At 30.4% G+C, this 23,747-nt stretch overlaps 1 protein-coding gene and 2 pseudogenes across 1 annotated transcript in view; 2 read left to right on the top strand and 1 right to left on the bottom strand.

The window, feature by feature from the left end:
• Positions 1 to 23,747, bottom strand: part of LOC111622581 (transforming growth factor-beta receptor-associated protein 1-like) — a 55,143-nt gene that overhangs the window by 3,071 nt on the left and 28,325 nt on the right. The window contains exons 9-16 of the mRNA XM_023364996.1: positions 19,176 to 19,308; positions 16,569 to 16,664; positions 16,222 to 16,326; positions 12,912 to 13,106; positions 12,630 to 12,826; positions 11,151 to 11,219; positions 8,708 to 8,780; positions 5,983 to 6,117 (exon numbers count right to left, since the gene is read on the bottom strand). Of these exons, the coding sequence (XP_023220764.1) occupies positions 5,983 to 6,117; positions 8,708 to 8,780; positions 11,151 to 11,219; positions 12,630 to 12,826; positions 12,912 to 13,106; positions 16,222 to 16,326; positions 16,569 to 16,664; positions 19,176 to 19,308 (1,003 nt within the window). The remainder of the gene's footprint in view (positions 1 to 5,982; positions 6,118 to 8,707; positions 8,781 to 11,150; positions 11,220 to 12,629; positions 12,827 to 12,911; positions 13,107 to 16,221; positions 16,327 to 16,568; positions 16,665 to 19,175; positions 19,309 to 23,747) is intronic.
• On the top strand, positions 3,952 to 5,490 carry LOC111622583 (annotated as a pseudogene).
• On the top strand, positions 20,692 to 23,237 carry LOC111622582 (annotated as a pseudogene).

Below are 23,747 nucleotides of genomic sequence, written 5' to 3'. Positions count from 1 at the left end.
TTTATCGCGTCTTTAACATTGCACAGCAGGTCGTAAATAGTGCAGGTTCTCCTGTACACAATCTTTGTGTGATTATGGCTAGCAATCTCCCTGTATAGGGGGTCCAAATGTTGGTTGAACTGGACCCCCTATACAGGGAGATTGCTAGCCATAATCACACAAAGATTGCGTACAGGAGAACCTGCACTATTTACGACCTGTTATGTTGTACACTTTTGTAATATTTAGTGTGAAACTATTTTTCTCTATGTATCTATGTATTATATGGGCTACTGTCCACTGTCTGGCATAGTCAGGGGGCTAGCACTGCTGCATGGGGGAAGATGGTTGGCGCAGGCATGGGCCAAACTGCGAATCATGCCCTTACTGTAGCCATGCTCAACCACAATTTTTTCTATGCAGCGAAACTCTGTCAGGGTGCTGCATTCATTTGTGTGATGCATGAAGGCCCGTCTGGTTAGGAGCCGGAAGGGTGCGATTTTGTAAATGAAAGGATCAGATGAGTTAGCAGGGATGAAGAGTGGAACTTGATCCGGATTGCGGTAAATGCTCGTTTCTATCTTTCCACCCTTGAGACGTATGTCAACATCTAGGAAAAGTGCATGCGAGTTACTAAATTGATCCAAGCCAAGGGTGAGGGCGTAATCATTGTCATTCATGCACGACAAAAACTCGTCAAGATTCAGTTTGGTTTTCCAAAGTATAAAGATGTTGTCCATGTATCTTTGGTATAGACTGATGCACGGTAAGAATTTGGGTAGTACCCTCCTCTCCAACTGTCTTATTACCAGCTTGCTAAGGTCCCCTGATAGTGGGCTGCACATAGGCACACCCCATCTCTAAGTAAGTGGTGTTGTTGAACTGGAAAACCGAGGTGTAGCACGAGATGTGCCAGCTCTAAAATGTGATACGCACAATATTTACAACTCAGATGACATCATTCTAACAGTCAAGGGAAAACAGTGCTTAGTCAGCACCTGAAGAAGACCTCGGTGAAGGTCAAAAATGTTAGTGGATATTGTAACGAACACAACACTGATAAAGATTTTTTGTGGACAGTTATTACTCAACACAGTGTTACAGTTAGAAGACATTTTGTATTATTTCATAGATTCTATCATGTTAAAATTTGTTTTAGTCTAATGAAAAAAGATCAAAGTGAAAAAAGTCATCCCAAAAAATTCCAAAATTTCTGTCAGTCAATAAAAATCCAAATCTGGAAACTCTGGGCAGCATTGCACAAAGATGCTTTCAGTTCTCGATGTCAATTCCTACTTTTCTTCCCAAACTTGCCATGTGATGTCATGAAATCACTAGATGTGTGGTGCATAAGACTCCCATTGTATGGAAGCTTGACATTTTGCAGTTTTTTCTGAATTGTGATTCAATTTCATGCTGAATGTCAAAATAAGCAGGCCAGGATTTTATTACCACTTGTTATTGCCAGTATTATATTTTCATTGTCACTTTAATAAAAATATAGTGAAGTGACGATTTTGGCACTATGCAGAATGAACCATGGCATCCCACATGGTATATGCAAACAATGTGTGTGGAAGCATCCTCTGATGTGTTACGTTTGAATAACCCAGTATAATCACAAATAAATTTAATTTTTTTATTACATTAAATAAAAAGTAATCAGTTAAATGTGAAGCATTAGCAATAAAACATCTGTCATCATTAAAGCATTTCTTTGAATTATAATTTTTAATGGTAAATCAATGTGTTTCTCAACTGCTGGTCTGCAGAGAATGGTTGAGATGACACTATATTTTGGCAAAAGAAAACAATTCACTAGTTTATTAAAACTTAAATAGTGCTTTTCCCAATTAAATTAACTAAAAATTATTATTTAATTCTCTAATCATATTTTATTTAAATAATTTTACATATTTTTCTATACAAAATTTAATTTAAAGTTCATTAATTATTTTAAAAATAAAGTAATACAATTATTAATTAAATAAAATTTGATTGTATGGACTGTTTTAAAGATATAAATTTTAGATTGTTCTATCTAAAATTTATTAATAATTAAACTCATTAAAATTTGTTAAGTAAATTAAGTAAATCAGTTAGTTTGTTTTATAGTAGAACTTTAGTAGAAATTAGTGAAATACTTAATTTTTTTTCCAAATCATTTTCAAGAATTTTAGATAAAACTACAGGTATCCCTTGTATAACATGTAGTTACATTCAGAAAAATTGCAGTGTTATGCAAATCCATGCTATACAAAACAAGGTCTAATGCAAAACACAAGGTTAGGTTCCAAAAGTTAGTAAAAATACACTATTCTTTTCTGTCACTGAGAGAAATATGTTTATTAAAGCAACCGATAATTTTATTTTCAATGAATAATTAACTAACAATCACAATTAAAAGTACTGTATTACACATTAATATTAATTTTAGTTAAACATTGAGTGTTTTCTTTTTACAAAGTATCGTCATCATCTCTGCTTTTTTGTTGATCTTGACCAGAAGTATCAGCAATTTTCATATTTTTTTTATTTTTATCATAAAAAATTTTTATGGATGACAAAGTAAAAATAAAAATATGTTATTAATTGAAAATTTGTTCTAGCGGATTGAGTTTGTTCAGTCGAGTACTGAGTGACATTTTTTCAGAATTTATGTTCAAATACTAAACTGTTTGAGCACCGAGATATCATCGTACTTCATTTGTCATTTTTATCAATGATTACTTAGCTACAGTTAAAAAAGTTTAATAACACTCACCTAAAAATGTTTAAACAAACTTTACTAAATATGAAGTTTAATCTATAAAAACAAAACACAGTGACAGTCTTAAGGGCTAAAGTCTGAAAGCAACAACAATGACACATGGTTAATAGGAAAGCTAGGATAAGAAAGAAAAAAATTGTAGTCAGTTTTCATTAAAGTAAAGTTGAAAAAATAATTTGAACATTCTAAAATCTGTAGGCAAATTTGAGATGGTATGTATGCTTACTTGAATTAAAAAAATATTGAATAATGAAGTTTATATTTAAAAGTTGTAAAATTTTGTACAGAGGATTTTGAAAAGCGTTAGAGTGAAACCAAAAGTCGTGTTCTATGGGGATATCCCCAATTTTCAAACCATGTTGTACAAGGGATACCTATACAGAATGTTATGTTAAACAACAAAACAAGTTTCTAATTCAAAAAATATGGCATAAAATTTTATGATGAAAATTAACAGAATATAAGAAATATTAGAAATTATTAAAATTCTTCATAAGAAATAAATTTACATTATTTCTTATATTAAAAATTGTGAAACTAATTTTTTTTAAGGTTTAAAAACAAGACGGTCTCACTAATCTAAAGCAACCGTCACACAAATTGGTTTGGATTGGCAGAGAGTTTAGATTAGCAGAGTTAAGGCCTATTTATAGTGCAATAGCAGCATTGAGCTTCAAGATAGAAGCTCAATGCTGCTATAGAATTAGATGAATTAGTATTATGGTTCTTAGTTACATGACAGTTGCATCTAACTTGGTGCAGCAATGTGCTGATGTCAAATATCAAAGCCAAACATTGTTCACAACTTTAGAGCTGACCTACAGTTCTTAACACAAACTAGAAAGATGGTAGTTGAATAAATTAAGTACTTAATAGAAAAATTCCTATCCCAAATTAATAAATATCCAAATGCCTTCAATATAATAAGATTTTATTATATTGAAATATCAAAGCTCATATACTTGAGGGGGCCACTGAAGGAGCCAAAAACATTAGTATTATTAAAAAAATAACTGCTGGAAAAAGTGTTAAAGCGTTAGATAATTATCAAATTTTATTATAAAGATATGATAAAAAATGCAGATATATTAGGAAAAAGTTAGATTAAATATCGCTAGTGATCAAGTTATAATAAATACAACAAATCCAATAATTACTTCAAATATCAAATGAACAACCAGATTCTTTATGGGCTACTAAAGGCTAAATAATTAAAGGACTAGCTGTTTTCTTAATATTTGAACTAAGAATCAAGTTTTTTTACGTACCAAACAATAAAAAAAAGTTATTTTATTTCATTTTTCTTCTTAAATTAGTTATATTAGCAAAAGGAAAAGTCTCTGTAACAGATTTAACAAAACTAAGAATATGTAGTGGTGGGATTACATAGCATTAAGCAATATGTGGATTATGAGCTCTGTTCAAAAAATACACAGACTGAATTGCGCAGCTCCAGTTGGTTCCAGGGGAATCCGCTTGGTGTCACTAGGTTTGTACATATCATATGGTGATAAAGACGTTTCCCGATTACAGATATCTTTATTTGTTGATTAGCTATGCGGTTTTTAGTGAAGTGCAATTTTTTTGTTTGTTGGATTTCAGAATAAATGACCTGATGGAGCAACAACTTGCTGTGAAATTTTTGTGTTAAACTTGGAAAATCTGTGACTGAAACATTTGCTATGTTCAATGCAGCTTACGGTGATGTTGCTATGAAGCGTACAGCATGTTTCAAGTGGCATGAACGTTTTAAGGATGGTTGACAATTGATTGACGACGATGAGCATCCTGGACATCCTTCCATGTCAACTGACGACCCACATGTTGAAAAAATAAACACCCTGGTGCAGGCATATCGACATCTGACCATCAGGGAGCTTGCTGATGACTGTGGGATATCAGTTAGATCTTGTTACGAAATTTTGACCGAAAAATTGAAGACGCACCACATTGCTGCGAAATTTGTGCCAAGCCTGATGACGGACGACCAAAAAGCCAATCGTGTCCAGGTTTGTCAGGAACTGCTTGATTGTTCAGAAAAAGATGAAAACTTCTTGTCAAGGACCATAACAGGTGATGAATCATGGGTTTACGATTATGACATTGAAACGAATGCCCAATCATCCCAGTGGGTGGGTAAAACATCCCCAGACCCAAAAAAGCTCGCCAAGTTCGATCCAATGTCAAGGTGATGCTGAGAGTTTTCTTTGATGCTAAGGGAGTTGTTCACCATGAGTACATCCCCAAGACTCCACAGTGAACCAGACTTACTACATTGAAGTTCTGAAATGTCTGAGGGACGCCATCCATTGCAAAAGGCCAGAAATGTGGAGGAGTGGCGACTGGTTTCTCTGTCACGACAATGCTTCAGCCCTCAGAACTCATGATTTTTTTGGCCAAACACTCGATCACTGTTCTTCCCCACCCCCCTACTTCACCTGACCTTGCTCCTTGTGACTTTTTCTTGTACTCCAAACTCAAAAGACTCTTGAAAGGAAGAAGATTTGAGATGATTCCTGAGATTAAGGCAAATGTGATGAAGGCACTGAAGGACATTACAAAAGAAGCATACCAGGACTGTTTCAACAAGTGGAAACACCGTTGGGATAAGTGTGTGCATTGGGAAGGAGAGTACTTTGAAGGGGACCCAGACATTAACTTCTACATGAAGTACATTTTGTTTTATGACGTCAGTCCGCATATTTTTTGAACAGACCTCGTATAGTTTGATATCTAGAGAAGTGGTAGCATAATAAATGTAAGAGAACTCCATGATCATCATTACCACAGCACCACGCTGCTTTTAGACCATAATGTGGTCTTTAAACGTAAAGAGCTGGAAATATATTTATGTTAGAATGTATAATAAACATTAATTTTATAAACTTTTTATATTTTTAATAAATAATCTATGATTTCTTTTGTTTTTGGCTGGAACATTTAGCAGAAAAATTAATAAAATTGATTTTTGATTAAGTGGAGTTCAAATCAGTGAGTATGCATTGCATATAAGACTAAAAATACAATTACTAAATACTAATTACATAAAATTATATTAAATTAAATTATTTCAAAATTTCATTTTAAAAAAATTTAAATAAAATTGCATTGTTTAAATTTATACCTTTTTATAACAATTAGTTTCATTACATTAGCATAATTCTCTGTTTTATCAATTAAAATGATATATTTAATTCAATATGATTAGATATAAAAATAATAAAAAGGCTTACTTCTAACTTCTTGACAAATACGAGATATTCCAAATATTTTATAAGTGCTACGGGAAATCGGTGAAAATAATCAACAATTAATTCTGGTCTCATTCTTTCCGACGGCAATTCATTTTCGGGACGATTTGTAAAAATCTAAAATTATAATTTAAATTGAATATCTAATATTACAATGTAAATAATATTATTAATAAATGAATATATCTAGTCAACAATATCATATTAAAACTGTAAGAGAAATGATATTACTGTTGGTCCTCAACGTAACAGATTGAGTGTGATTGTCCGATAATGCCAAACTGTCCATTATACTGAAAGATATCATCACAAACTAAAAATGAACTTTATATAAGACATGATAAGAGAAACCACATATATTGTGATAAATACGAGGAAAAAAAAATCACAATACCTCTATATATGGTATATAAATAATAGTTTCACCAACACACTGTTTACTGGATAATGTATAACAACAGTTAGTCACAATCTGATATGCCCAAATATCATGTTTCCACTCTAAATGATCAATCTCGAGCCATTCATATGCCATGAAACATCCTCAAGATGTTTGCATTGTGACATAGCTCAAGACCAAGTGAAATCTCAGAACTATTAGATATGGATCATCATTTCTAAAATCTGCTACAATGAGGTCCATAAAATTACGAATCAGCAGGATTTCATGTTACAATTGAGTTTTCTTACTAACATCAGCTAAAGTCTGCTGTTTACTTCTACTTAATATTTTGTTTAAAAAATTGGATACGACAATAATAATTTTTATTAAAAATCATTTAAATTATTATTGGATTCAGTTACATTCACAGTAACTTGGAAAGTATACTTTGTATGATAAATCTTTAATGACAGTAACTACTGAAATTACCTAAAAAAATAATCATTGGTGTCCAAAAATAAGCATAATCATCAGATCTGTAGTTACTACAAAAATTAACATAACTAATAACAATGTGTATGTAGGGTTACTATACATGTACAAAAATCAGTATTCATTTGAAAATTACAAAAATTAGGTTATTGGTAGTCTGAAAGCAGGTCAGTCACAGATGAAGGCATCAGTGCACTGAATGCACCACAAATAGCATCAAATCGAAGGACCTAAACGATAGGAAATATACACTAAACAAGAAATGAATGGCCAAAGAGTTAATCTCTCAGCAGGATCATTGTTTGACATTAGCTGCATGTTGTAATGGGAATCTGGAAGATAACTCTGCAGAGATGTCAATGGAATCAGGAATGAATCTCTATATTAGTTTGTGTCCCATTGGCAATCTATGCAAAGAAAACTCAATTATGATGAGATCAAGAACATTGAAATTGGATTATAAATTAATGTTTTGTACACTGACAAGTTTTAAAATACTGATTCTCATCAGACTACAATACGGAGAGTGGAAATTCACCACAATCTGTCAGGAAAGAGAGAAATTAGCAGTAGTAGTTTGTAGTATGGGAAGGCAGTACTGTCATCAAATGCATAGGGTTCCATGTTTTTTCGCAGGTATCAATCATTACAGGAAGAAGGTACAAGGATAAGATCCTGCAACCCTACAAGACTATTCAGAGGCATCATAAAGCCAAACTTACTTTTTTATGAACAATAATGCTTGGGCTTATAGGGTCAAGTTTCTTGCAAATGAAGATATCTATTGTATGGAATGGCCAGCAAGTTATCCAACCCTGAATTCAATTAAGCATTTGTATAATACTCTAGGGAGATGAGATATCTCATCAGCCTTCACCAAGAACCCTTTGGAAGCTCTACACTGCTCTTCAAGAGTGGACCATGTTTCTGACAGAGAAAAAAAAGACAACCTGATAACCAGTGTGACTGATTGCTATGCAACATGCACTTACAAAATGCAACCACACACCATATTAACCATTTTATAGCATTAAAATAATTATAATTCTTTTGGTGTATTCTATTATTTTTCTTGTTTTGCATAATTAAGTCATATTTATCAATTTAATGGTTTTATTTATCAAAGGACATATTGTTTTTATGCAGGTATCATTTTATTAACTACTAAAGATGGTGATTGAGGGACTGGTGGAGGGGACAAGACCTAGAGGAAGACCCCGAAAGACTTGGAGAGATAACATCAAAGACTGGACTGGAAAGGATTTAAGAGAAGCCTGGAATAGAGAAACATGGAGTGGAATAATTCATCAAATGTAACCCTCTGTAGAGAGGATGCCACTGGATAGATAGATAGATCATTTTATGTTGTTCAGCATTCTTAATAGTTTGAACTATTGGTTGATATAATGTTTACACTTACTTTTTGAACACAAGTATAAGTTATTATTAATGAATAAAAGATTTACATTTTATTATTGAACGTATTCTAATTTTTTTATGATATATGATTATAAATATAATTGTAAATGATGTGTGGTTCATTTCACAAATCTTGATCAAGCTGTAAAAATGAACAGTAGCAGACACCAGTCTATTTACTTAATGAGAGTCACAAACTGATAAATCACTGACAAGGTCACCGTGTTACAAAAAAAAGAACTCTTGGACTTTTAAATTTTCCATAGTTTCAACAGCAAATCATCCAGCCAAGTTGTGTGAAATGATCCATATTCACAAATAGAATATACATAAAACAAAATTTTTCTAAGTTTTGTGCTTTTCATCACTAACATTTAATTTCAAATATTTAAAAAATTATAATTTTATAAATACCTTTACTCCAAGTTCTTCATTTTTCTCAAGTACAAAATCCACGTATTTCCACACTAAGTGATAATCACTTAGTCTGAAATTTTAATATAAAAATATAAAATAAAATTATTTATGCCAAAAATAAACATGTTTTACATCAAATATGTTGCTAACTTAATCAATTATTATAAAATCACATTTTCAGATAAGGGAAAACCTAAAGAATTATGATATATATATATATACAGTAAAGCGTCGATTTTCCGAATCAATTGGGGACTGGGGTTGTCCGGATAACTGATTTACGTACGAAAAAATAGTTTAACGTATCCGATGTCAAAATTTTTCTCCGTTGCGTGTCGCTTCGCGTTGAATTTTCGTCGATGTTAAGCCTAACGAAGACTATTGTATCGTTAAAAATTATTTTTTTATTTTGTACAAACAAAATAAATATATTGAAAAATATAAAAATAATAAAAAATTATACTTCAGATGTTAATTTAGTATCAAAAACGTAAAATATTTGAGTAGCCCAAGACATAGCCAAAGATTGAAGCGCCACAGCACTGGCGAAAATTTAAATTTGCCGACTGAAATTCTTTCGGATGATTGACTTTCGGAAAATCGACGATCTACTGTATATAAACATAAACTAAAACATTAAAGGTAATTGCTACAATATAGTTAATGCAAATGTGATATTATTAAATTATAATCAAAGAAGTTAATATAATGCCGTAACATTATTTAACCTCCAAAATTTATCACCGAAATCTTCCAATTGAAAATATTTTAATATTTATTGCTTTAAAATAACCACTATTAAAATCACAAAGAAACCAATTTAAATGCCTTTATTTTTTGAATGAAGATTAACTAATGAAGATTGCATTATCCAACATGAATTATGAAAGAGTATTTTATCAATAAGTCAAGAGAATGTAATACAATACAGTACAGTACTTTACAAAAATTTTGGTTTAGTGAGGAGCACACTCAAAATGGACTCTAGAAATTTAAAAAGAATTTATTCTCAGACTTCTCATAACAGTACAAATTGTAAAAAGTTACATGTTTTATTGTTTAATTTAAAAGTATATTCAAAAAGTAGGTTTAACCTGAAAATAGTGCACAGCCTAAATGTCAATACATCCAAGTCCAGCTGCTTTAATAATTTGCTAAAAATTCTACATTATCCAAAATATCCTCAGTCTATGCAACCTTGGATAATCCAAACTCTATTGTGTATATAAAGTTAAATTCTCAATGAGAATTCACAATGATATATATAGCAGCCAACATGCCTGGCAATGCTTGGATGTTTTTATGAAAATATAAAGTAGTTCAAAAACTGTTCAAAAAGCTTTTCTATGTCAAACAATTTAGTATTACGTGTTACGAAACAAAATATTTTTCTTGCACAAGCAGGGTGATTCGAACTGTGTTGAACTATCTTACAATTCTACCAACAATATCTTTGACAAACCCTAAAGCTATGTAGAAATTATAACAAAATAATCTTAATGTTAGATTGAATTACTTCAATTATTTTTTTGAATCTAAAACTTATAAATCTGTCACTAAGATCACTCATTGACAATAAAACTCATTCCACTTTAAATCTGGAAAAATTTCTTACATCTTATTTAAGCAATTTCCTTTATTCATCACATCACAGTCTCATTACATATAGGTAGATTATTTATTTAAAATCACTTCCAACCTCATTTCCAGGGCAAATATACAAACAAAAATTGAAAATTCATGCTGCTTTTCCTTCTTCAAGAGTTCATTACATATATCAAGAGGTTTTCCTCTTAGAATTTCACCTATTAAAGCAACCAGTTTTTGACACTGTTACAACTCCTATTGTATGTAAAAAAATTACTTTTCTTATGCTATAAAATTTATTTGCCAAAAACAGCAATCCAATAGATTCACTCCATGCTACTTTCCTAGCCAAAATGATTATGACCCAATTTGATCATATAATATTTTCTTTAATTTTAGTGTTCTATACCTTATCCTATTTTGGATATAAGCATGTAAATGATATTTATTAGGCAGAGATTACAGTATAATAGATTTCATATAATTTCTGTGAGGTTATGACAATGCTGCCAATCAGAACTGGTGATGCAGTGAGCTAATCATGCAATAAACATAACTAATTCACAACATGGCTGCTGTCTGTATTTACAACCAAGGGTCAATAAGTTAGAATTAAAAGATAACCAATAAGTGTTCATGTACCAAAAGTCCAGTAAATGGCCATTGGATAATTTCTTACTCTTAACTCTTGATTCTTAGATTATTAACATGGCTGTAAGCATAACCTGCAACATAATCACACTCTTTACACTGTTTCTTATGAGTTCTGCTTTAGTTTTATTACCTGATATATATTCATATACAAAATATTTATTAGTTCTTAAAAAATCTTTAATAATTTTCAACAACTTACTTTGATAAAAATTCTACAAAATATTCTAATCCAGGAAAATCTTCATCATAAATTTCGCCAAGAATAAGCCTAAAAAATAAAATATTTATTTAATGTTTTTAAATGTAAATCATATTACATCTTCATTTAACATGATTCATATTATTATATAATTAAATTTTCATGTAATAAAACCATTAAATTATATTCAAGACATAAGATTTAAATAAGAAATTGTTAATTTTCAAAATGTTAACAACATTGCTACTAATATAATTTCAATTCTTGATAATATTAAGTCAATTAATTAACTGTTATATGATTTCAAAATTTGATTTATTTATCAGTACTGCAAAAAGTTAAAACATGACTATTAAAATAGAATAAATATCAATCTTTAATATAGTAATTAATTACTATATTAATTACAATTACAATTAATTACAATTAAAAATTTTTTATTGACTATCTTCAGATTTGAAAATATAGAACAAGAAATGAAATGAGTGGTTACAAAGTAAAATTCATTCATGTGCATAAATTCAATTGAATACATACAGAATGTCTACAAAGTAAGTCCACTTTGAGTTACTTGCAACTCATTGTATGGAGGATATATCCAAATGCATCAAGTGTCACAAGTAATACCATACTATCTGTTTTTTTCAATATAGTTACTGCCATTGTAGATAATAATGTTCGCCACTAGAGGCACTATATGCAAAAGATGGCATTTTCTGGTGCTTAGAAAGAATTTTACATCCTTTAATTCAACAGAAATCAGTATGTACCCAAGTGCAATGTTCTTTTTGGACTGAACAAGGAAAAGAGGCAACCACAAGGAAGTTGATTATGAAATAGCATAATCAATTTATCACAGGTTGTTTGTGTCCACAGAAGACAGGTCATCCACCAGTTCCTCTTGAATGTGTTGAGGCATATCAACGAAGCTCTAATTCGTCATCATGCAGACGTCTTGAGATCTGAAAATGCCATACCAGACAGTAAGAAAGATGTTAAGAAAATGGTTACTAATGTACCAAAAGCCCATGGGCTATGACAGAGAATAATATACAACACTCATTTGAGTTACAGTAATGTAATATCAAAATTGTAAACCTGAACACATTGTGCATCATATGAGTCATAAAACATCATCTAATGCATTATGGTACTTCCGTAATAAATTTTTGAAAACTTACTTTTGGGACTTACTTTATAGATATGTCTTATTTATGTATGAATTATTAATTCTAGTTACTCTTTTAATTTGAATAAAAATGTTCATTCAATTAAATTTACACACAATGCTACGCTTTGAAGCTGCTCATTTTGTATTTTGTTTTGAACTGTATTTCTAAACCTGATAAACACGACTAAAAATGTTTAATTATAATTAATCGCTGGTTTAATGGTTTATGTTTAATTTATTTAAGAAAACTTAATGATAATTTATTTAAATTCCAATAAATATTAAATAAATTGTTTAAATGACTTTACCTTGCCCAAATCTGCAGTGATTTATCATTTTCTTTCAAATTATGATGAAAGATGGCTAATGCATGATATTTTTCACACTGAGTTAAATACTGAATACATTCTTTATTATCACAAACAATTTGTGAATTCCCAACTAAATTAAGAAGATTTGGAGAATTTGTAGCAGCATATAACTTTAATATAGCCGTATCAATCTCCTAGAGAATATTAAAATTACTTTTTAATTTTAAATATGAAATTAAATAATTTGAAAAAAATAATTACGAATTTACAGATACTTACAAATTTGTAATTTACTGCACTTTGTGATAATCTTAATTCTTCTAAGTAGAATAAAAGAAATTCTTTGCACTGATCTATCATGGAAGGATTAGAAGAACACATCTGCTCAATGTTCGCAATTTCATGAAGAGGTGGAACCGAACGTACAAATGATGATGATGATGATGGCAATAAATCAGGATACAAACTTATTAACTATATAAAAATTAAGCACATAATTATAATGTTGTGATATATAATCCAAGTTACTTGTTATATACATTAAAAAATCATTTAAATGTGATATCAGATCAGAAAATCCGACATCACGTTTAAATGTATATGCTTATATGTAATACCTAAAATCACATCAGAAGATTTTTAAGTACATATAAGATAATTCAAATTAAGTTATATATATATATATATTTTTTTTCTTTTTTCAAAAATTGATTTAAATTTGATTAGAAGCCTTCCAGTGATATTTTATACATATAATTTTTAATTTAAAAAATTATTCAAAGTTATTGCATAGACAAAACTGAATTCAAATAGATTTTTCTATAGGGGTTAACATAAAACTGAAAATAATAGCATTAAAAAATAATTACATTTAATGTACATTAGTTAAATAGAATATCATGTTAATTTTATCATCCTTAAATTGTCAAAAAAAAAAAAAAGACAAAATTGTGGCTGAAAATCTTTTTAAATATGATTTTAAAGTACTGTGACTACATATTTTTCTTATATAATCTTTTGAATAATTTTATTTAAATACATTTAAATGGGGGGAAAAACAGTAATATTAACATATTTTACAAATAAAATATTTATAATAATAAAATTAATGTAATATTAATGATTTTGTGATTATTTTGATGGTATAATATACTTGCACTCAAAAAATATGCCCATATTTGGTGTGCACACATCAAGTTACCATTTTCTGTACAAAAAGATTTAAGACAATGCTCAGTACTTTTTTCTTGTTGTTTTTGGCTTGATGTAAGTTAAATTAAATTTATACTTTTCAACTGTTTTGTTCTGAATGGCAGTTCCAGAGATATAGGCCAAATTAATAGTTATGTTTATTTTTCAACCATGAGTTTCTGCATTATACAAAGGGGTGAAAAAGTATGTACATAGTTATTATTCTGGAAAAATATGCAGAAAAAAATAAAGAAGAAAAAACATACATTTTTATGCATAAATTAAATTACAAGTAAAGAATACAACAAAATAATAAAAGATAACAAACATCTGTATTTCTCAGATTCACAACTGTATACCTAATTTTGTACCCCTTGTATTAAGTATTAAATTAAACAAAAATAATACTTCATTCTGTATAAATATACTGTGTTTAAAATAATACATTATTGGAAAAAATTTTCAATATACACGAATTATCCAAAACTGTTTTAAATGTTTAGTTTTTGAATAAATATGCTTACATTTACAAAGTTTTAAAATAAATATGTAAATATTTGTTTTAAAAATACTTCTGCTATTTCACAATTTCATTTGATACTAAAAATTTAATCTACGAGCTGAAGATTAAATTTTATCATAAGTATAAAACTTAAGTACAGTAGAGCATCGATTATCCGACCACCGATAAACCGTCACCTCGGTTAACCGATTGAGTTCTAGTCGGCAAATTCAAACGTCCGCTAGTGATGTGGCGCTATACAACATTTTCTCTATGGTTTGGCTACTTTAATATTATTTTTGTTAAATTTTTGCGTGTTTTAGCTGGAAACACTGGCTCGACCATGAAAGGGAGGCCAGTATCTAAACAAGGCTTAATTTTCTAATTATGAGTGGTTGTTTGTTTTGTGAGCAATAAAATAATTTTTAACGATACAATAGTGACGATTATTATTTAAAAAAAATTTTGTTAGGCTTAACATCAATGAAAATTCAACGCGAAGTAGGTTAATAGCGATATACTAATATACTATACTAATAACGTATTTTTTCATACTTTTCGGTTATCTGTTTTTTCAGTTATCCAACCAATCCCAGTCCCCAATTGAGTCAGATAATCGATGCTCTACTGTACTTTTTAAGATTTACTAATAAATTTATGACTTCTCACCATTTTATACTAAAAAAGTTTTTAAGATAATTAATTATACTGAAAAATTCATTAACAAATATTCTCAATAAGACCAATTAATACAGTGTACAGTGATTCAGGTACAGTGGAACCTCACTTAACAAGTATTTCACATAACAAGCAAAATAAATTGTAAAAATTTGACTCGCTTAATGAGCAATGTTTCACATAATGAGTGACAAGGATAGGGGAAATCCTAGATTGTGCGCATGCTCCATCAGTCTGTTTAGCACTTGTTCTGTTAGCATCTTAGTGTCGCTCATAATCACACATTTTTTCAAATGTGTGTTCACACATATTACGTATAAACATTGACAATCATAGCTCATTATATAATGAACACACCACCTTGTACTAAATTTAATGACCAATTCCAAATTAAATTTTAGAAATGTCTAAATTAAAAATTAACTATTTATAATTATTAAATTTAATATAAGAAGGCAGCATAACTGCTTACCTCTAATCAAATTAATTAATTTCTAATATTTAATTATAGCCTTTACATAGCCCAAGAATTCAACATATTGTTTGGAGTCTTCATCAGACATATTATCTGAGAATTTTTTGTTTTCTGCAAATTGAATTCGCATTTCAGGTTGGTTCATTCTGTGCTAGAAGAAAAGTTAATGATGATTCATGCTTCTTAACAATCTATATTGTGTAATTTTCTTTGATTAAACATTATACATAAAATATTTGAGTATTTTTTCAGCATGGAACGCATTATCGTATTTTATGTTAATTTCTATGAGAAAAACTGTTTCGCTTAACAAGTGTTTCACATTACGAGTAAGATTCTGGAACAAATTTTGCTTGTTAAGCGAGGTTCCACTGTAAAAGAATGAATATGCATTGAAAAGAACAACTTTTAATAAAAGAAATTACATCAAATGACATACAAAACAACAAAACATTTTCAATATTTATAAAATAAAAATTAAACATAAATTATTTAAATAATATAAGACTATATTCTTACATGATGTTGTTAAATTGGTCTTATTGAGAATATTTGCTATAGCTTCTTTCAATTTAATTAATTAATTTTTTTTTTATATTTTAATATCACAAGATAATTATAAATCAAATTTTAATAATTATATCTCTATCACAGCATCCAAGTCTCAGATATTTAATAACAAATAAAATTGTTATTCTAAAGACTGCAATATTGTATATATTATGAATTAATTTCAAACTTACTTCTCTAACATCCAAGCAGCCCAGCTGAAAATATTCTTTTGCTTTACTAAAATGGAATAAGGAAAATTCTATAAATCCTGCTTGTTGTCTTATCCTCTGCATGACCTATAAGGAAAATATCTTGTAAGATTAATATCTTGAAGCATAAATTTTGTATAATCACTTTACATTTGTATAACTCTTATTTACGTTTTAACGAGTACATGAGATTAATGTTAACTGCTTGCGTCATAGTTTAAAAATTAAGGTAATTTAACTTTCTATAGCAATATATGCAGTGGATAATAATATATATAAAAAAATGTAATTATAAATAAAGTATTATAATATAAAAATAAAATCAGTACTTGTTTGCATTGTTCTTTTGAAAGACCAGATTTATTAGCATATTCAGCAAGTTCCAAGGCTTCCGATACTTTTTTGTCTGCTATTAGAGCTTGCACCTAAAAATATTCTATTCTTTACTTTCAAATAAATAGTTATATATATATATAATATAACCTTATATTTTCTCTTGAGAATTTAAATTGAAATATTTAATAAGCAATACAATTAAATAAAACTTAATACAGAAAAATAAAATACACAAAGAAATAGTTTTACTTTAACTTGTTTGCTGTGATTTGTTTAATAGATACTTTTCCTGTATTTTTGTTTTTTTCTAATTACATATTTAATTCAAATTAAATTTTTGACAAAAGACACAGCAGCTTTTTTGCATTTCTTGACGTTTCAAAGTCTCAGTCCAAAAATGTAAAAATTTTGAGTCAGTTTTTTGACTAATTGCCATACTTTACCTGTTATACGTAACAGCCAGGAAAGTAAAAATGACACAAAAGTCATTAACAGAGAATGATCAGAGAACAGAACAGGAAAATGTAGAAAATTCTGAATTTGTGCAAAGGGATTAACAAGAAACAACAAATTTTGGAATTAGAATACTGCATGTTCAGATTACGTAAACAATAAGCAATTGCAATTTTGGTATTTTCTTCATTATAACAATCAAAAATAGTTATTTAGCCTAATTAATCTATATATATAAAATTGCTTGTCCTGACTGACTGAATGACTCACTGATTCATCATCGCCCAGAGCAAACTGCTGAACCCAAAGAGGTGAAAGTTGGTACACAGTTAGGGTATATCATGAAAATGCACACTAAGAAGGGATTTTTCTAAATTCCCCAGTGGGGGGAAAGGGAGAGCATTAAGGCTTAACCGGAAGAACGGCTTCTACTGTACTATTTTAGATGCAATTTTTTTGTTTTTATCTGCGTTGTAGTAGGGTATGCCATGAGAATGCACACTAAGAAGGAATTTTTAGAAATTCCCCCGTGGGAGAGAGGGAAAGCATTAAGGCTTAACTGGAAGAACGGCTTCTACTGTACTATTTTAGATGCGATTTTTTGTTCTTATCTGCGTACCGTGTTTCCCCGAAAATAAGACAGTGTCTTATATTAAATTTTGCTCTGAAAAATGCGCTAGGTCTTATTTTCAGGGAATGTCTTATTTTTTCCGTGAAGAAGCATTCACATTTATTATTAAACAAAAAAATTCCCAAGTCGAACTTAGACGAGAGTGATGTATATCCGGTGTGTCGAACTGTTGCCTTTTCATAGCGTCAATATCGGACTCGATGACCAATTAGTGCTTACTGAACCGTAGCACTATGCAAATGTCATGTGGCGTGATTCCCGGCCAACCAATTAGCCATCACCAGCCGTAACGTTATGCAAATCTAAGCCATAGTCTTATGCAAATCATGTTGTGTGACGTAATTGTCTGCTGACCAATCAGTGGCTGTACTTTCAAAAAGCCAACGGCCACTTTCAACCATCTGTCGATGATCGTTATGACTAAAAAAAAACTTCGCTAGGTCTTACTTTCAGGGGGAGGTCTTATATTTCGCAATTCAGCAAAATCTATGCTAGGTCTTATTTTCTGCGGATGTCTTATTTTCGGGGAAACACGGTAGTAGTAGGGTATGCCATGGGAATGCACACTAAGAAGGAATTTTTAGAAATTCCCCCGTGGGGGAGAGGGAGAGCATTAAGGCTTAACTGGAAGAACAGCTTATACTGTACTATTTTAGATGTGATTTTTTGTTCTTATCTACGTAGTAGTAGGGTATGCAATGGTAATGCACACTAAGAAGGGATTTTTCGAAATTCCTCCTCGGGGGAGAGGATTTAGTCTTCATCGAGTACTTAGGTGTATTAAATTAATAACATTTCAGACATTGTTATAAATATTTTTATCTAATTTAATTTTAAAAATGTTCGAATCATTTTAAATTCGAATTTGTTATTGCATATTGGTTCGATTATAGAACGATTGTAAACATTCCAGAAAGTTGATCAAATTGAAAATAGTTTGTTTGATTCTCGGCAATTCTCATCATTCTCAGTGGTAGGAGTTATATAACAATTACTATGGTTGTTGAAATACTGAATATAAATGGGATTTGCTTGCAAAATCCTCACAGACGAAGTCGTGGGTAACAGCTAGTAACAAAATAAATTTTATTGGGCTGCAATTTGAAAAAAATTGTAAACCTATAAATTCCCACTGTCATCCATCACTTCATCTGTCTTTCCTTAACAGAGCTAGATAGATGAAAGACAAGACTGGATATGGATACTTTAGGGGCAGGAGGTCCCGATTAACTATATGTGAACTTCCGATGCAAACTGGAAGTCATGTTATTTCAATTCAAAAATTCCCCCGAAAGATGTTAGATAGATGACTGGCAACTCTATTCTAACAAAAAAAAGTAAAACTGCTAATTTAAAGGTGGGATTTTAATTTAAATTAAATAAATTTAAAAAATATGATTAAGAATTGCAGCCCAACCATGTCACAATAAATAATTGCTCATGTTTATTATATTATTTAAATTACTTATATGTAGAAAGTAAGAATATAGTCATAGTAAGTAAGTAATTGGCTAACCTGTTTTTCCCACGGTACAGGAATGAGAGCACAAATAATATCAGCCGAAGATACATATAATTTTCCATCAAAATTATCCATACAGATTCCACCTCTAAATGCTACCCTCTGTTTCTGCTCATGATTAACAATACTGAAACAGAAAAATATTGCTACAGATACTTAATTTTTTAAATAAGCATTTAATAATTTTCAATAATAATCAGTTTTTTTTGAAGTTTAATATTTTATTTAGAGTTACAAATATTAATGTAATGGTAGAAGCATTCATAAAAATCAAATAATTAACAGCATCTATAGAAAATTATCTCTCTCTTAGTATGTGGATATATGCTGATCTTAATTTTCCTAATTAATCAGTTCTAAAACTGCTAATTATTGTCTTCTTTTACAGTATTATTTTTGATCTTATTGCATCCTATTTCTTGTAATAAGTATATCAGTTGGCTTTAATAAGGTTTATTCAATCAAAATACATTTAAATCTATAAAAAAAATAAATAATATCAGGGGTCACTCCGGAAAATTTTAAAAGAAATCACCAACCATTTTGCCAGTTTTAAATATTAATTAATGCAGGTGCTGGTAGCTTTATCAGTTTGAAGTCTGGAAAGCAGAACTAGCAGGTTAAGCTTATAAAATAAAAATATAACGAAGAATACAAAAGATTTTGTCTTCACAATCTGTCGCTTCAGTCATCAATAACAAAGAAAAAAAAACCACACAAATTGTTGCTTATAGCAACGCCCCTAAAATTTTCTGTTGGTTAATAAAAATTTCCCAATACAGAAATGCTGAGCAGCATTGCACAAAAAACTCCTTTGGTTCTTGATGTCAATTCCTGCTATCCTGACTGAACCCCCGCGCAGCATTACAATGTTGCTAATGTGTGGTGGATGGGATTCCTGTTGTATGATAGCTCAGACATTGCATTCATCTGTTTTTCCTGAAGCATGCAATGTGATTCAATTCAAGCCAAATGCTGAAATAAGCAGACTAGGATTTTTAATTGCCACTTTAATAAAAATATTGGAAAGTGGTGATTTTAGTGTTTTACGACTCCTATAATATATATTAAGCCAAACAATTGCCAGATCAAATTGGGCTATATTACTGCTAATATTAATAATTAAATATTAAGTAATTTCACCTAGAGGTAAACATTAGGTTGCATCTCTTATTAGATTAATATTTAATTAATTATTTATAAGGTTCTGGAATAAAAGAATTGGCCCTAATCAATCAATAATAATTGATTTAATGTAGCAATTGTTTGGCTTTAATATAACTATTGGGATTACAAATGTTTATATTTGTAATAGTATATGCAATAGGCAGTTTGCATGTTGGTATTTTACATTATAAAATGCTTGATTGTAATCTTACAAACAGTTATAACTGAAAATACAATATTGAATTCTACTGATATGATCCAATACTGATAATTTTCCAACTAATCTGATCCTTGCTTTTATCCATACTCTATAGGTGTTGATGATAAGTATAAGGCTGAAAGCTCATTGGCTTAGAGCAGCGTTTCTCAAAGAGGGCGATAACGTGCCCTTTTGGACACTGGAGGCTTTCAGGGGGGCAGTAGAAGGCTCAAAGAAAATTAGGGGTTGTTAAGGAAATCTAGAGGGACAACGGCAGACAAATTCTATCTATAAAAATTCAATGGAATATATATAAAATGCTGACATTTTATACATTTTTTTTTATATTGAAGGTCACAACTTGAATATTTCTAACATGTTGACTTATAGCTGAATACACTTATTATAGCATGAATATGCTAAATAAGAAATAAAAAATTATCAGGTAAAAATTAATTAAGGAAAAAATCATTCATTAAAAATATTTAAGTTGACAAAAACACCACCTGGACAAAAATACGTAAAACAGACAACAAACAAGACGATTTAAACAATGCGATTTCTACAACCCTGCATAAACTAACATGATTATATTACTTATTCTAACTTGCTCAGTATGAATTCGGTTACTCACATGAGATAAACAAGTGGTTGCAAGTTTATTTTGTTCCTGTCAGTGCATGTTACATTTCCAATCTATATAAAGGCAGTGATTGTTTATTTTCATTAGCATTTTAATGCATATCACAGCATCATATCAGTAGCAGGTTTTCAAGCGAATATTTTACTCACACCTAAACTATGTCGGAAGCAAAGAATAAGAGACAACAGTACAGTGTGGACTATATTAAATACGGATTTATCGAAAAACCTACAAATCCGTCATCACCAATGTGCCTTATTTGCCAAAAAAACATTTTTGAGTGAAGCTATGAAGCCATCTAGGCTACAAGATCATTTAAATAAAGTGCACTCAGATAAGAAAGACAAACATGTGACCTATTTTAAAGACCTGTAAAAGAAGTACACAGTTCAGCCAACTATATCGAAACTTTTTTCAGCAGCTTATAAGCATGAGCAAGACAATGACAGACTTCGTGCTTTGTAAAATATTTCATTGTTAATTGCTAAAACTGGCAAACCACATACTATAGGGGAGGATTTAATTTTACCGGCAGTAAAAGAAGTATTAACTACTGTGCTCCATAAACCAGCAGCAGATATTATCCAAAAAATTCCTTTAAGCAATAGTTCTGTGCAAAGACGAATTGATGAGATGGCTAAAAACATTGAAGAATCATTGTGCAATCATCTTAAGACTTGTCAATTTTCAATTCAGTTGGATGAGTCCACTTTACCAACTAATGAGGCATTGTTATTGTCATATGTGAGATTTATCAAAGATGAGAAAATATGCCAAGAACTATTATTTGCTAGAAATTAGAAACAGATACAAAGGGGGAAACCATATTTAATACACTGGAAAAGTTTTTTGACGAAAAGGAAATTACTTTCAATAATAATATGTATGCTGCTAAAGATGGCGCTTCAGCTATGGCAGGGAGTTATAAAAGCTTCATAGTGTACTTAAAAAATAAAGTTCCAGATGTGCTTGCTGTACATTGCGTCATTCATCGCCAGCATTTGGTTGTGAGAAATCTGAGTAAATGCTTGTATACATCACTACAATATGTTATCAGAGCAGTTAATAAAATCAGAAACAACTCACTAAATGACAGATTATTTAGTCAGCTTTGCATTGCCAATGATGAAGATTTCAACCACTTGCTGCTTCACACAGAAGTGCGCTGGATATCAAAAGGTACTTGTCTGACTCAATTTTACAATCTGTTTAACTCTGTGATAGAGTTCCTGGAAAACAGAGATACAGAATTGCACAGCAATCTCATCACATCAAAGAATGATATTGCGTACTTGACAGACCTGTATAAATTGTTTAATGATATGAATCTCCAGCTTCAAGGCGACGACTTAAACTTAATTAAAACAAAAAATATCGTTGCTGCTTTTGTAGCCAAACTGCTACTGTACAAAAGGAATATCGGCAGACATAAATTTAATAACTTCTGCAATTTATCAGCAATATCCTTCAATAACGATGACTTGCTCATTTACTGTCAGCACTTGGAGAACCTCCACGATAATTTTAAGGAACGATTCCAGGACATTTTAAACATGGACATACCAGACTGGATGTTGGATCCTTTTTTAAATGTCAACACAGCAGGATCATCCCAGTTACAAGAACAACTTATAGAAGTGACAACAAACAAAGAACTATAAATTAAATTCAAGAACAGCTACCAAGAATTTTGGATGCAGAAGCGAATCTCCCAACTGTACCCTGGGTTATGGTCGGTTGTTCAACGATTTCTGATAGCATTCCCATCGTCGTATTTGTGTGAACACGGATTTAGTGCTGTAGCAACGTTGCTAACTAAAAACAGAAATCGGCTGCAAGTTACTGAACGTGGCAACTTATGGCTGTTTTTAAGTGAATTCGAGCCTGATATTAACAATCTCATCGAAATGCATCAGATTCATCCTTCCCATTAGATAAGTTTTAAATTCAAAGCCTTCTTTTAATGTTAATAAAAATACTTCTAAATATGATTAAGTATGAGTTTTATTTCCTCTCATTGAAACATTCTTTGATCTCAGAAATAGGATATGGATCACACCCTATCTATCCTATCCATATAATAATGCATGTTTAAACATTATAATTGCAACAACTGTTTTTAAGATATGCAACAGATGGTAATGTAAAAATGTTAGTTAAAAAATATGGGGCATTAGTTTTATTTTAATCTCAAAGTGGGCAGTGGTCAAAATAAGTTTGAGAACCTGTAGTTTAGCGAATATTTACTTTGTTTGCTAACCATTTAAATTCAACAATTAGACAGCCAAGTAGTTAAGATGTCGGCCCACTGTTCTGAAGGACCTGGAGACAAATTCAGATGGGCCAAAAAGACCCAGGAATTTTTAGGAATGTCAGGGCCTATCTGTAACCATCCAGATGTCCCATTGTGGACCTAACCAAACCAATGACATGTTTGATTAAAAGGCTCTCAGTGCCACAGAACAAAAAAAGTAAAAAGAAAAACCCATTTAAATTCAAATATAAAGAAATAAAAGTTTATCAATTTACATGAGCCTTTCTGATCTGGATCCCAGGC

This window comes from Centruroides sculpturatus, unplaced genomic scaffold (assembly GCF_000671375.1).
Source record: "Centruroides sculpturatus isolate CEXI.00-Female unplaced genomic scaffold, Cexi_2.0 scaffold199, whole genome shotgun sequence".
NCBI classification, from domain to species: domain Eukaryota; kingdom Metazoa; phylum Arthropoda; class Arachnida; order Scorpiones; family Buthidae; genus Centruroides; species Centruroides sculpturatus.
This window is presented reverse-complemented; position numbering and strand designations above follow the sequence as displayed.